The sequence below is a fragment of the Alligator sinensis genome, unplaced genomic scaffold, assembly GCF_000455745.1.
Source record: "Alligator sinensis unplaced genomic scaffold, ASM45574v1 scaffold54_1, whole genome shotgun sequence".
Classification (NCBI taxonomy): Eukaryota; Metazoa; Chordata; order Crocodylia; family Alligatoridae; genus Alligator; species Alligator sinensis.
Genome location: NW_005841962.1, coordinates 2,429,567 through 2,444,588, shown reverse-complemented (window position 1 = coordinate 2,444,588; position 15,022 = coordinate 2,429,567). Strand labels below are relative to the sequence as shown.

General features: G+C 40.0%; 1 protein-coding gene across 3 annotated transcripts in view; it reads left to right on the top strand.

Moving 5' to 3' along the window:
• The window catches only part of LARS2 (leucyl-tRNA synthetase 2, mitochondrial), a 113,432-nt gene that overhangs the window by 94,972 nt on the left and 3,438 nt on the right, over positions 1-15,022 (top strand). For all 3 annotated transcript variants that reach the window (XM_006020647.3, XM_014518521.2, XM_025200288.1), the window contains 2 exons: positions 1,888-1,999; positions 12,675-12,802. In XM_006020647.3, the coding sequence (XP_006020709.1) occupies positions 1,888-1,999; positions 12,675-12,802 (240 nt within the window). The remainder of the gene's footprint in view (positions 1-1,887; positions 2,000-12,674; positions 12,803-15,022) is intronic.

Here is a 15,022-nt window from a genome sequence, read left to right as displayed (position 1 = left end):
AAGGAAGAGTGTTGTTATTGACCAGAGCAAAAGCACTGAGATTTTGAATTCCTCTGTGAAAACATTAATCACTGCAATACCAGTTGATGTAAACAAAGCTTAGAAATTCCTTTTTTCTACAAAATAATTTCAGTTTGGCACTTGTAATTTGGACTGTCATGTGGATCATCCAGGTGGCATGGGGCAGATGTAGCTGTTCTTATTTCTGTTTGTCTTGTTTGGATCGTTAGTCTTATGTATATTTTGGCAGTGTCCTACATTGTGACCTAAATCAGAAGTCAAATTAGCTGTTTGTCTCTGTGACTAGAATTAGATATTTAGCTGGTGATCTGAAAGCACTTCTTGACTAAACTCACAAACCTTAACACGCATCCATGTAGTCACTTAAAAATGCTGTACTGAAATAACAACAGCCCTAGAGACTGCATGGTTTGTGGGACTGGAAATGTGATACACAGTTCTTTATTTTCAGATTACTGATTCCCATACAGTGTGGGCTCACAGAAGAGATGAGTAAACTTTAAAACAGTGATTCTCAACCCGGATGCTTTTAGAACCTTTTAAGGGCACCACAGGGTGCCAGGGTGTATTAGGACTGTTAGGTGTGCAAGCACCTGCATATGATTCACAAGATAAATCTACAGATTTAAAATAGGATTCCAGTGTCAAAAGCATTCTGACCTGTTGTAGTCTTTCTGAGTTTTTTGCAATAGAATCACTCCATTATTTTTTCATAGTCTAACAAGCAGTGCTTGAGTCTAAAGGATTGAAACCAGTGCCTTAAATTTTGAGTTCATACAACATCTAAATGTTTGAATGCTGCTCAAAATAGTCTGCTCAGGAACTAAAGCTGGGTACCTTTTACATTTGGCACTTCCTCTTTCATCCAGAGCTGAAATCAGGAAATGTGGACATGAGTGAAAATTAAATTTAGAAGGAGAAAAAGAAATTGCTAAAGCTTATTTCAACTTTGCAAAAAGCTGAGATCAGTTTTTATTTCATCAAACTTACTTGCTCAAACCTGACTGGTAGCAGCTGTAAGAAGTTGCAGTAGGACAGCTGTTCTGTGGCCTCTGTCAAACGAATTGTTGGTCTTGGTCTATTTTCTTGGAGACAGGAACTAGTGATCATCACATCCATGAAATAATTATCACAGTTGACACTTGCTGGCAGTTTTCTTTGCTCTTTCATCAGAGAGACAAAAAAACTGAATATGCACAGAATCAAAACTGTCCTTCCTGGTGGAGATGGTTTTTGTTCAGGTCAAGGTTGAAGCTGGCTGAGGCTGAATAGGGGAAAGTTTGTACAGCTTCCATCTGTGCTTGTACCTCTTTTAATGGTAAATAATAAATAGGAATTCAGTGCACATATTGTCAGTCTGCCACTTCTATAAGAACTTAGGAAAACAACATAAGCATGAGCCATCAAAGGATTTCTGTGCTTTGCAGTCTTACATCACTCTTGTATTGCTTTGAATCTTTGCCTACATTTATCTAGACCTTTTTTGGACCTATTCTAATTAAAATACATGCCCTGGTGACGCTCTTAAACTAACTGAACAGGGTTTTATCTTTCAAATGATTTGTGATATTACTGGACGCAGCCAGAGTGTCCAAAATCCTCTTAAAAATGATTGTACCAGAATCAGTATGGGCAGACCACTACACAGAAGGAGTCCCAGTGTCAAAGTTTCTAGCTAGTTCACAATAGTGCTGGTGCCTTTGGTCAGTTTTGTGTGCTTTTTGTGTGCATTGTATTATTTATTGTAAAACGTTATTCTTACAGAAAGTCTCATTGATTTGTGTGCTCATTGTCTCATTTTCTTATCAAACTGTTTTTTTTGCCTCTAAATGTTTATATTTATAATTTTTTCCCCATTTTTCATAGCAAGCCTCGCAACCCCTTATGCTCCACAGCGTGGAATTTGAGGAAGCTTTCGCCACTCTCTGCATTATGCTTGCACCTATGGCCCCCCACATAGCCTCTGAGCTATGGAAAGGTACTTCGTACTAATTACTGTTATAGGAAAAATCATAAATGATTCATAGATGCTAGGGTTGGAAGAGACCTCAACAGATCATTGAGTCTGACCCCCTGCCAGGGCAGGAAAGGGTGCTGGGCTCAGACGACCCCAGGCAAATGCCTATCCAGCCTTCTTTTAAAGACCCCAAGGCAAAGGAGAGCACCACCTCCCTTGGGAGCCTATTCCAAATTTTGGCCAACCTTACCGTGAAGTTTTTCCTGATGTCTAGCCTAAATCTGTTTCCTGTTACTTTGTGACCATTGTGCCTTGTTACCCCAAGAGGTGCCCTGATGAACAAGGTATCTCTGATACTTTGCTGCATCCCCCTTATGTTTGAACACTACTCAAACCAGTGTTGTCAAAAACTAAGGCTAAGTTTTTTGGGGGGGGGTTAAAAACGGGTTTCTTTGTACCATTTGCACTTTCTGTTTTATTCTGAGTTGGGGAAATAACTTCCAGGAAAAGTATGCAATATCATAGATAGGCTTGCAAGAAATATCTAAAAAATAATACTTTCCATGTGTATGTTGTTCCGTAGATCAAGACCTATTTTCCCCCTCTAATAGTCACCACAGCCCCACAGCATTCAACGTTCTTTCCCCAGGGAGTCAGGTTTAGTAATTACTTCATGCCTGTTACTCCTTCTCACCTACATACCTGCAGGTTGCTGACTGTTCACTTGCTCTCCACTTCTTCTTTCACAATTTTTCTGTATCCACATCATAATTTGGAAGGGAAGGGAAATCAAGAAAATGGATTAATATTTTTTTTTAATGGCATAGGCTATAGAAAAACCCCATAGGGTATGGACATCTGAACCATTTATTATGGGCTTTACCACACATCAGTGGCTCAGGTCTAACTGCTTGTTTGCATTCTTCCCTAAAGCACAGTAATTTAGCTGTCTTTCATGGATGGTTAAACCACCCCAGTTTAGTTTCTGCATACCGTAGAGCAAGAGCATGCACACAGGCAGTATGTATGCTATGGGGCAGCTGGCATTCAGTAAAACCCCATCTCCTTTTATCCTGCAGTAAGTTGTTTGGGTATGCATACCCTTACTTTTTATGCTGAATATGCTGCTTGGAACGTGGGCTAAGAGGATTCCTCTCTACAGGGCTGTGTAACAAACAGGCTTGAATTCCTCTGGTCTCATAGTACATCTGTTGTAGTAGGGAGATAGAGACATTGTTAAAATTGAATTCCTTTGGTTGATAAATACCTGTAGCAGCTATGTACTTCGCTATTTGAACCTCGAGAGTCCTGCTAGGGTTCTCACAAGTATGGCAGAATGAAGGAATCATTGATCATGAATGTTTTGTTAAGAAAGTCCCACCATACATAAGAGAAGAGAGGACTATAACATCAAAGGCTGGCTGCAGAGGACTTTTTGTTTAGATTGCTGACCTCAGAAGTATGTTAACTGAATATACAAAGCTTTCTGTACCAACAGGATCATTATTATAGTTTAATTAAGCTATTGTATTATGGGAATTATGTGTTTTTATCAGTTGTCTACTTTATGCAGTATATGAAGTATATTATTTGGAAAAATCCAACATTTATCATGATTCTCAAAGAATCAGAACACCTGTGAAAAAATAGCTACATGGAGTTATTCAGTAACAGGAAAAGAGATTTATGTTCATATTTTAAAAAACATGTTATGCTGACTGTGCTCCTACTTTTCTAAATTTGGATGTCTCTCAGGTTAGGCATGTTCTTAATTCTGTTCCAAAAGAGAGTTTGGCTTTTAAATTTTTGGATTATTTTGAAAACTAGCTTTAAGAAGACAGACAATCACTATTATGTCTGAATCATCCACAAAAAATTTCTCTGTGATTCAGTTCTGAATCTGTAAAATAGGCATATTTGTGTTTCAGCTTTAGTTCCACATCTGTAAAATAAGGAAGTTCATAATTCATCCCTCTACCCTTTTTCTGTCTTGCATGCGCAGATTGTTAACTCTTTGGGGGATGATCTCTGTATCTTACTATGCATTTGGATAGCATCTAGCTGTTCAAATTTCAAATGGGACATATAATAACATAATGAAGCTAAATCTCTACTAAAATATCTGATACACTTCTTTGCGTGTTCTCTTTTGTTTGTTTCAGTAATTAATTTAAGATTTAATGACTTTAAGAAACTATTTTATTTCTACAACTAGAATCAAACCCTAAAAAATAAATGGATAATATTACGTGTGGGGAAAGAATAACAATGAACAGAAAAGCAAGTTCTTCCATTTACCCAGCATCATATCACACTCCTATTTAAACCATCCCTGAGAAGAAAAAATCTTGCTTTCCTAATAGTATTTTGTATCCATAAAAGTGTTTGCTAAACAATTGCACATACCAACCATTCAATATATTGTACCCCTAAAGGAGAGAGACAGAGAGAGAGGATAGTTTGGATTTGGGGGGGGGGGGGGGTTGTAGTCCTTTGCAATGTAAATAAGCCTTCTTCTAGATTATATGTCATTTTAGTGATATACTTTCTTTTCTTGTGCTTCTGTTGTCATTGTCTGTCTATAAACAAGGATGAAATGTGTAAAAAGAAATTGCCATAGAAAAACTTAACACTACTGTTAAAGTACTTCAAGCAGCACCTAATTTTTTTAAATAGGGCCCCATTATGCCACTGCAAGCATACATACTAAAAAGATGTTCTTCCTGTAAAAGCACCTACAATCTAAGTCACTGATTCTCAGCCAGGGTACCCTAGCACCCAGGGGTACTGTGAGATTCTTTTGAGGAGATGTGGGGTGCGAGAAGGTACACACAGGTTTGTCCCTGCCTGGCCCTTGTGCCCAGGCACAGTAATAAATAAATTAGTTTTAGAAAAGGTTTGCCACGAAATTCACAAAAGTTTTAGAATCTAAAAAGTTCAGCCACTGGGTAAATGGCAATTGATAGTAGGTGGCTAAACACAGAAGTGAAGGAAAGCACAGGCTAATAGTAAAACAGTTATACTGAATGTAGTAAAACCAATGATAGCAAACCAGCAGCCCTAGCTATTGTCAAGTGTTTTGTAGCAGAGTGGATAAAAATTAATGATTTGAAAAGAAAAAAATTGAAAATATTATTTAAGTGGATACATTTTTAAAAGAATAATTATTTAAAATTAAATATGAAATTCTGAGAAATTCTGAGAAATCTATAAAGGGCTAAACTTAATGTAATCTATTGAAATCATTTAAGTTAATCAACATAACACTGAAGCAGGCTGCATTTTTTCCTGCAATTTTAAAGAAAGTCAGACCACTAACCTGAGGGAAGTTGCTAGTTATCAACTGCAACTGTCAGGTTTGGGGTTTTTTTTTTTTATAATAAATTATCTTTTAGCAGTGTTTGCCTTTTATACAGGTGCAGACAGAATATTTTTCTCTTTTAAGTTTATTCAGCTTACTTCAGCTCAATCACTAGTTTGCTTAAAGTTACAAAAGCATTTGGGAGTTGAAAACCCCAAAAGCCTGCTTTCCTCTTCCAATCTGTGAGTAAAAATTCAATTTGAGAAGTGAGGAGCTGTTAGTTCCAAAATCTTGAAGGACATAGCCATGAGAAACAACAAAGTATCAGCTCGGTTCATTGACTACAGATAATTTTTTTGTTTGTTTAATAAATCAGATTTAAATGTAAAATGTTTTGCTCGAAGAAATGTAATAGTTTGTTTGATTCATCCATCAAAATTAGCATTGCTTTCCACCTAAAGGCAGCTGACTCAAGTCAAAGTAAAAAAAGAAAAAAGAAAATTGATCATCTAATACAGGCTTGTCCAACATACGGCCCGCGGGCCGCTATGCAGCCTGCCAAGGCATTTTCTGTGGCCCGCAGTGCTGCGACAGGAAATGAAGGTAAACACGGTTTGCTTTCATTCTCGCCCCTTGTCTGGGGAAGGGACAAGGTTCCCATATGCACAGCTTCAATTTGATGTTGTCAACGCGGTGCATGTGGGAAGAGGAGTGCAGACCCGGCCTGCCTCCTCCCATCCCCAGCACCACGTGGGGAAGCCACCGCTTCCCAGCCCAAGCGACTCACTGCTCCCTGCCCCCCGCCCGCAGGTGAGAGGCAGCCCGTCTTGGCTGCCCAGCCCCGGGTCGCTGGTGGAGGTGGAGCGGCGCGGGCAGGTACCACCTCCCACTGGGCTATTGGCATTGGCTGCGCCACGCAGGGCGGCCCCGGGCTCAGGCGGAGCCTGCGCTCGCTGTGCCCTGAGGTGTCACCTGGCCCCAGCCCCGGTTCCGGCTCCGGCTCCCTCCAGCCCAGCACAGCGTGGCGATGCGGACCTGCGGAGGCAGTGCGGCGGCCGGGCTTGCCCTCGTCGTCTGCCTCTGCCACCTCCTACCCGGCCGGGGTGCCACAGGTAGGGCCAGGCCGTGCCGGGGCTGGGGTTGGGGCGGGAAGACGGCACCTCCCCTGGGGCCAGGCCGGTGACTGTGGGCTCCTGGCACCTGTGTGTGTGTCGGGGGTCCCTGCCTTTCACAGGGGAGACTCTTTGCCGTTTTTGGTTGCAAAAAGGAAACTGGGGGCAGAGCAGTTATAGTGTCTTGCTGCATTTGAGAGAGACAAGTGTAAGTCCTGCTTTCTACTTGTGCTAAAAGCTGCCTCCTTTTTGCCCCCAACTGTATTTGGGAACTGAGTCATTGATTCTGGGCAGTCCAAGGTGATCCAACATAATGCCACATGGCTCCCTGTGTGCTTTTCAGAAGGAAGCTTGTGCGCCCTAACTTTGCTGTCCCTCTGTGCTAGTAGGGAAACTTGTGTCTCCTGCATGACCACACAAGTGTTTGGTATTATTTCTTTGTTGCTTTTAATATTGTTTTTATTTTGGATTTTAAACCACATTTCCAGACCCATTTCATTGTCACTTCCTGCAACTTCATTGGTGTCAAAGGTCACGTGACATCACTTCCTGATGTGATACCACTTCTTGTGAGGTCTTTGAATATGGCCCACTGGGTGATAAAAAGTTTGTGATCTGGCCCCACATTCAAAAAGGTTGGACACCCCTGATCTAATAAATAAGAAATGCCTTTCACCATAAATCAGGGCATCTTGTTCACTGATTTAAATCATTACTAAAAATAGTTATTTAAATCAGTGATTTAAAATAATTTACCCTATTTTGTCAGCATCATGCCAGTGGTCTTATAAAATAAAGCTTTTTAGTACACTGTCTTCCATTCTGTGTTGCCTGTTGACAAATGATTGAACATCACTCATCGCTGACGTCCCACGGTTCTCTTTAGAGTTACATTTATCTTTGAAGTATAAGCATTGTGTTTTATAGATTCAGATAGAGAAAAAATGGAGTATATTTTTGTCAGGTAGAATCAAAACCCCAAACCTTTTGTTAATTGGTTATTGAATAGAATTTTTTGCCCTTGGGTTTAATTTATATATGACCATTTTATGGATATGCTTCAAAAACAAATGAAGACTCATACCTTTTTGAGTTAAGGAAAAGATTGTTTAATGCTGTTTTAAGAATGACTTAACTTTCAAGTGTTGAACAGTAAGCATTGAATAGTTGTAGTACTTTGATATTTTTGTGCATAACTTTTTTGCGGGGGGGATAATGCATTTTTCTGCTGCTTAGAAAAGAAACTGTTTCTAGTGTTTTGGTTGTATTAATTTAATAATGTTACGCTACTGACAAATATGTACCCTGCTACAAATACACATTATACTAGTTTAATGAAGAAAAGGTAACAGCCCCTCAGTGTGGGAAGAGTTCATCTGGCTGACATCTTTGCAGCTTGCAAATACTAACAGGATGAGGAAACCTATTTCCTTCCTGAAACTTTGTATTTTAGGAATATACAGACACCACTGGTAAATTTGAGACTTGTTTGTTTGTTTGTTTGTTTGTACTAGCATAGTATATTCCCATCCAGACAAGGATAAGAAGCTTCTTGTTTTGAGGGAGTTCATTTGTGTTAAAGTACTTCTGTCATGAAAGAATGAAAGCTGCCATGTGAAAGAGGTGCCTTAAACAGATTTAATCACCCCAGCTCTTTGTCATGTTTTATTGAAACTGCATAATTCCTGGCACTTGTGATGCAGCAGTTTCCTTGGAAACAAAATAACTGCCACTACAGTAGTCCATTCCTGAAATCTTCAGCCAGTTTGCATTCAGTACCTACATAGAGATTTATACAGAGTGCATAGAGACATTTACCTGTAGAATAAGGGCTTAGGAAAAACTATTTAAAATTACTAGGAAAAATGCTTCCGCTTTGTTCATGCACACACCACATGTCTAGCATTGATGTGTCTGAGTTCTGTTATCTGAGCCATGTCTTTCAGTGTGCCCTTACCAAATTTCCACCCTTTTTTACAAATGCCCCTGAAGAGTCATGGAAGCACAGGGACAACATTTTGCTCTTTCCTCCAAGCCACTAATCAGGAGGTGAACAGAATTAGGTTGTAGTATTGGAGCAAAGGATGCCGAGTCATTCAGTCTGCACAGAAAAGAATGACTCAGGATGGTATAGGAAAGTGTACCTCACCTAACAAGGTGAGGAATAGTAACTGTACACTCTTAGGTAATGTTGTGAGTTTACCAGTATGTTTTCATGGTTCACAAAACACAAGGTCCTTTAAGTGCCTTATCAATTATCATAAAGCTCAGCACAAATGTAAAAATCCCAAAAAGCAAAATCACCAAATGGGGGGAAAAGGGGTGACCGTATAAAAATTCCTTCACCTCAAAAAATAAACCAAGATCAAGGATGAGCTATCCACATGAACTAAGAAGGACAAACCATCTCCAGCCTTTAGTTTACTAGAAGGGTGGTTGGTGCTGGTTCTCTTGGAGCAAACTGAGTAGGAGAGCTTTCCAAAATTGACTTTAGATATCTCGGCCTGCTTTTCATACTACTTGAAATTTGTGGAGTCCAGCTGCATGACATACCAAATGAGCCCCCAGGACATTGCATTCAGTGAAGTACGTTTTACTCACTTATGTGGTATCTATGACATTGCACAGCTTTTCTGATAGCTGTTTGGAAACCACTATCATAGCCTTGCCTTAATTGTCCTACTGTTGCAGAACATTGCACATTTGCTTGCCAGATGTGAACCTTCTGTGCTGTAATGATATCCTGATACTTGACAGATTTGATTGCTTTAATACAAAAAGTCCACTTAGGGCAGCAATACAGAACTACACCGAAAGCAAAGCCATGTAATGATAATACACTTGGAATTGATGGCAGAAGCAAACACATGAAGATAAAATATGAAATCTGCAAAGTATTAAAAATTGCTATATTATGCTGCTTAAAGATACTTAATTTTATTAGTGTGAAGGTGTTTTTTTTAATGCATGCTTCCATTCCTTTTGCCTCTTCCAAATTTGAAAATTTCTAATATAAGCATGAATTCTCTTCAAATTTTATCTCATGCTTATCCGTAACCCCTCTGCATTGCCTCCTAATTTTCTGTATTTCTTCTGCAGAGTCCCTTGCCTTAGACTCCAGTTATGTTCTTGTTTCAAGTCCTTTTACTGATTTCTTCTCACCTTCCTCATCACATTCAAACTCCTCCTTCCTTCCCTGCCTTTGCTAGCTTCCTTTTGCTGTACCTTCATACCCAAATTTCATACCTAATTATACTCTTTGCCATGGTCTACTCTGTGAAATGTCTGTGCCTATTGTCCAGCATAAATGCTGTCTACACCATTGCTGGAATATTGTGGGGGCAGTGTTTTCTAGTGCAATTTGTTCCTTTGCTTCCTTTTCACAAGCTTATTCCTATGCTTTCTAACATGTGGTCATCTAGGACTTGAATCCCCTTCTTGACCTAATGCCAGTCTTCTCAAAAGGAGCTTCCCATATGCCCAATAATCTGTACTTTTATAAATAATGGTATACTAAAGGAAGTGTTATTTTTTATGAAATACTCCAGACTCCCACAAGGCTAGTAAGAGTTCACATGATCTCCATGTTGTAAACTATGTCCTGCCTTCTCCTTACCCACTCTTTCTCAATCACCTTTGTGTGTGCCACATTTAGAAATATTGTATTTTTAACTTGGACTCTGATCCTGTCATTATTTCTTCCTGGTTGCCTGTGTGGCTCTGTATGGATGGGAGTCTCCACATACTTTAAATTGCAGAATAAGGATCTTGAATTGTGCAAGGATGTTGCCTTTTATACGTCTACAAAATGTTCTGCATACTGTAGTCCTGTAAAAAAAAAAATAATAATAATTGCTAATAATTCCTAAGCAAAATGTCAGTTGGTATTCAGGTTGCTACTCTTGCAGGGGAATGCACAGCCATTGGAAGAAAACAGGCCACAATAATAGGAGCAAAATACATGTCACTATAAAATCCATTTCATTAGGTAACCTCAAGCTAATGAAGGAATCCAATATAAGTAAGCTCAGAAGTAATTATTGGCTCTTTTCTGTGCTACAGCAGAATGAAATTTGGGTTGATTTTCTTCCTTTTTTTTTCATTCCTTTTTTTTTTTTTTGATGGCAAGATTCTTTTTAAAATGGGCAAGCAATTCCAGATTGTGGCAACAAAACCTCTGTTTCTTGTTATGCTTTGAAACTGCATAACAAATTATGAGGATTGACTTTTGTATGTCTTGGAGCTCCTAATATGAGAATTAAGACAGGAAACCAAGCAAGCAAGGTAAGTAAAACCCTCATATCGGTTTCCTGTCAAACCACAGTTTCAGAAACCAGCCTGCTGATGTGTTTCGTAGGTTTTTTTTTCTTTTTAATATAGGTGTTCAGAACTTTTTAAACTGGTGTTGCATCTTGTAGTGAAGTAATATATTAACAAAGATAGACTTGAGGATCCTTTTTATTTTTATTTTTTGTTTGCGTCCAGAGGACTGACAGCTTCCACATCCATAGAAGACCGCTCTTAGCTAACACTCTTCATAAAGTATCTTTTTTTCAGTAGTGTGAAGAATCCATTTAAATAGAAAAATAAGGAGTGGCCGGTATGCATGTTGCCACAAGGCATATGATCAGTAGGAAAGGAGTGAGCTCATCTATGTATAGAAAAACCAAAAAGAGAATTATCTGTAGCAGCTGTTTTCTGTAACCTCAATGTGAAAATGAGTCACCATGATGAAGTTTTTTACAGTTTCAGTTCTTCTCTTGTGCTTGCAGTTTCATCTCCTTTGCCAGAAAATTCCAAACTTCTTTCTGCAACCCAAGAAAGTATTTAATAAGCTGTTTATTTAACAAAATTGGGCCCTCTGTCACACTTAAATTAATGTATATTCTTGCTTGGCCTCAGAATTAACTCTACCAATTCACCTCCTTTCTGAGTCATTATGAAAATAGCAAAAATATTTGTGCCTTTTATAGAAATCTGCAACTTTTATCAGATAGATTTCAATTTTGAGAGTGTTTATCTCTTCCACTCCCTTTATTTGTTCTTATTCAGTGCATTAGGCTTTCCTAACCCTTTTGATAAAAGTATTTGTTCATTCTACGTGGAATGTTGTGGACTCCTCCTGTCTTTCTGTTGTTTTTCAAACTGCTTCCTAAACCTGATCCTTGACAACGTGTCTTATGTTGTTGTTTTTCCTCACCCTATTTCATATAGAGGTACATCTTTGCATATTTTAAAATACATTTTCAGCTACACATACCATCACCAATTTTGAGTTGGCAATTCTGAGTTATTTGGTTTAGAAAAACATTTAAAACAGCTCTGATTTAGCATGTTGGTTTTGAGAAAACCCTGATTTTATAAGAAGCATAAATGATTACAAAAGCAATCAATACTGTCAGTTTAATTTTGGAATATGTTTATATATGTTCAAGGTGAATGAAATCATTCTCTTTCTTGTGTCCCACAGAAAGTGAGAATTTTATTCCCACATTTTATTCCCATATTTAAGTTTTCAGTCTATGCAAGAATTATTTCAGTATGTATTCATCCTATCTACCCGTAACTCACAGTTAGCAGGAATTACTTTTCCTGTGAGAGAGGAAAGTATGCCATGCGGAAGGAAAACATTTCTAGAAAATGTACACGGGCCAGTAGAAGTGTAATATATTTCAGGGAGCGTGAGCGAGAGTGCTAGGATAACTTCTTAAATGAAATCCTTTAATGTGAGTCTCAAAACACTTAGCAGACATACATTACATGGTCTTGCAAATATCATCCTTGTGAATTTGGAGTCATACAATATTCTACAAATGGAAAAATTGAGCCACACTGAGGCTTTGTCATTAAAATATAAAAGGTATGCGTTCTTAGGAGGTAATGATTTAAATCAACTAACAGTTGCAATTGAAAAGGATTTAGAAAATGTGATTAAGATTAGATTTCATCTTGTGTAGCAGCAATTGAAATTAACTGTAAGTATTGGCTTTCTATGTCTATGTCTTAAAACAAAGTAGCAAAAGTGTTGGAGCGCTAACCATAATCTAGAAACATTTACATGAGCTCCTTCAAAGCTCTGAAAGCTGTGATCTTTCTGTTTCTAATATGCTGCATGCAAAACCAAATAGTGTGGTTTCCTCCCACGAGATTTTCATTAGGCATGATTTAAAGTAAACAGTGTTTTGACTTATTTATCAAGCAAACTCTAAAGAGTTAATGTGTTGGTTAAAGAATGCCCAGTTTTGTTTTTGTTTCGTTTTGTTTTTTTAATTTGCTGTTCCAGGTTTGGTACATGTGCAGAATAAACTTTGCACCCAGTATAACTGGGATGCTGATGTGCTACAACAGTCCTGGCCCAAAGTAGACCCAGAATACCTTCAGCAGCCAGACATTCTAGAGATGTCTGTTCTGGTAAGAGCTTGCACCTTTTTTTTCAAAATTAGCTAATACATATTAACTTGTCTGTTCTATTCTTGAGGTCTTGAGGAAGATGAACCAAGAGGGAAAGTATAAAATATATCTGTACAAATGTGGATGCCATTACTCCAACAGATTTGATTTATAAGCATTTGACAGCAAGAACTGCAAAGCAAACCTGAACGAGTCTGAAGCAGAATTTATAAAGAAAGTACCAGCTAAGAGGCCTCTGCAGACTTTGAATCTATTAATGGTGGGATATAAATCTAAAAAATAAATAGTCCATTGATTTTTCTTACATCCATACAAAGCATAGGTAAAATGGGTTATGGAGCATGTGGCTAAGGTTGCTAAACACTTTCATTTATAAAATCTTGTTTTCATTTCCAAAATGTAAAGGAGGCTGAAGTTTGTAAAACTTTGGAAACTTTAAATGAGGCTGAAGTTGCCCTCTTTGTTTTCTGCCACAGGCTGAACTTTCCTGAAGATTTCAACAAAACACGTATAACTGTTTCTTGACATAAGATTGGGGGAAAATTTCCCGGTGTTGATATTATTTTCATAGAATCATGGAAAATTAGGGTTGAAAGGGACCTTGAGTGGTCATCTAGTCCAACCACCTGCTCAAAGCAGGACCATCCCCGACTAGATCATCCCAGCCAAGGCTTTGTCTAGTCAGGTCTTAAAAACCTCCAAGGATAGAGATTTTACCACCTCTGTGTAACCTGTTCCTGTGCTTTACTATCCTCTTAGTGAAAAAAAATTCTTCCTAATATCTAAATTAAACTTCCCTTGCTGCAACTTGAAACCACTGCTCCTTGTTCTGTCATCTGCCACAGCTGAGAACAGTCCAGCTCCATCCCCTTTGGAACCACTATTCAGGTAGTTGAAGGTTTCTATTAAATACCCCCTTGGTCTTCAGTTCTCCAGACTAAATAAGGCCAGTTCCCTCAGCCTCTCCTCAAAAGTCATGAGCCCCTGCTCCCTAACCATTTTCACTGTCCTCCACTAGACTCTCTCCAATTTGTCCATATCCTTTCTATAGTGGGGGGACCAAAACTGGACACGGTTCTCCAGTACTGCCCTCACTAGTGCCGAGTAGAGGGGAGTGGTCACTTCCCTCCATCTGCTGGCAGCGCTCCTACTAATGTAGCCCAGTTTGCTGTTAAGACGGTTTGCTCCTACTTGGTACAGCTTGTTAACAGTTTATTGCCAAAGTCTCTTTGAACATCTTGTCTGCACTCAGCATGCTCTCCCATGTCCACTGATCTTCAGCTGCACAGTGGTAGCATCTGCCCTTTCAACCTAGGGGAAAAATTGCAGAGCCTGGATTGAGAAAACGACTGTGGGCGCTTGTACACATGTTGTGGGGTTTAGTTGCCTAAATTGAAACAGTGGATTTTTAATCATGACTGTTAAAAACCCACTGTTTCAATTTAAGGGATTCCATCACTGTTACGGCAAAAGACCTGATCCTTTTTTTTTTTTTTTTTCCTTCTGAAGCCTGCCCACCTCTCCCATGGCTGGGGGCAAGCTGCTGGTGGGTGAGTAGCTCCTGAGCTGTGGGGGGCCCCAGTCCTTCCCTCTGCAGCGGTGGTGCCCCCAAGAACCACCTGGGCAGGCTTCTAGCAGGCCAGGGCATGCCCCAGCTTGGAGGCGCCCAATCTGCGATTCCAGTGCACTGTCTCCACCCCCTTTTTGGGAGCCACCCTCCTGCTGCTAACCTCCTGGGACCCACCCTCCTGCTGCTTTCCTGCACTGCCTCAAGGGCAAGCTAGCCTGTTCCCAGGTGGTCCCAGGCAGTGGAAAGGTGGTGGGGACAGCGCATGGGGTGATGCCCTACAGATGGACTTGGGGAAAGAGTTAGATCTGGCAGGTGCTGGCTCTAAGCTGGGGCAGCCCTCAGCCCACAAGGAGCCTACCTGCGGGGTGCTGCCATGGTGCGAAGGACTGGGGACCCCTGCAGCTCAGGGGCCACTTAGGCCACTGGTAGTTTGCACAGGGAAGCTCCACTGGGGGAATTAAAAAAAAAGCAGTAAGGGGCCCAATCCATTTTTTTTTTTTTTTTGTGGTGCCTGCCTGCGGCTGGGGCGGGGTGAGCTGCTGGTGGGCCCTGGGCTGCAGGGAGCCCTAGTCATCCCCACCATGGTGGTGATGCCCCCTAGGGCCACCGGGGCAGGCTGCTAGCAGACTGGGTGGTTGGCCCCGCGTTGG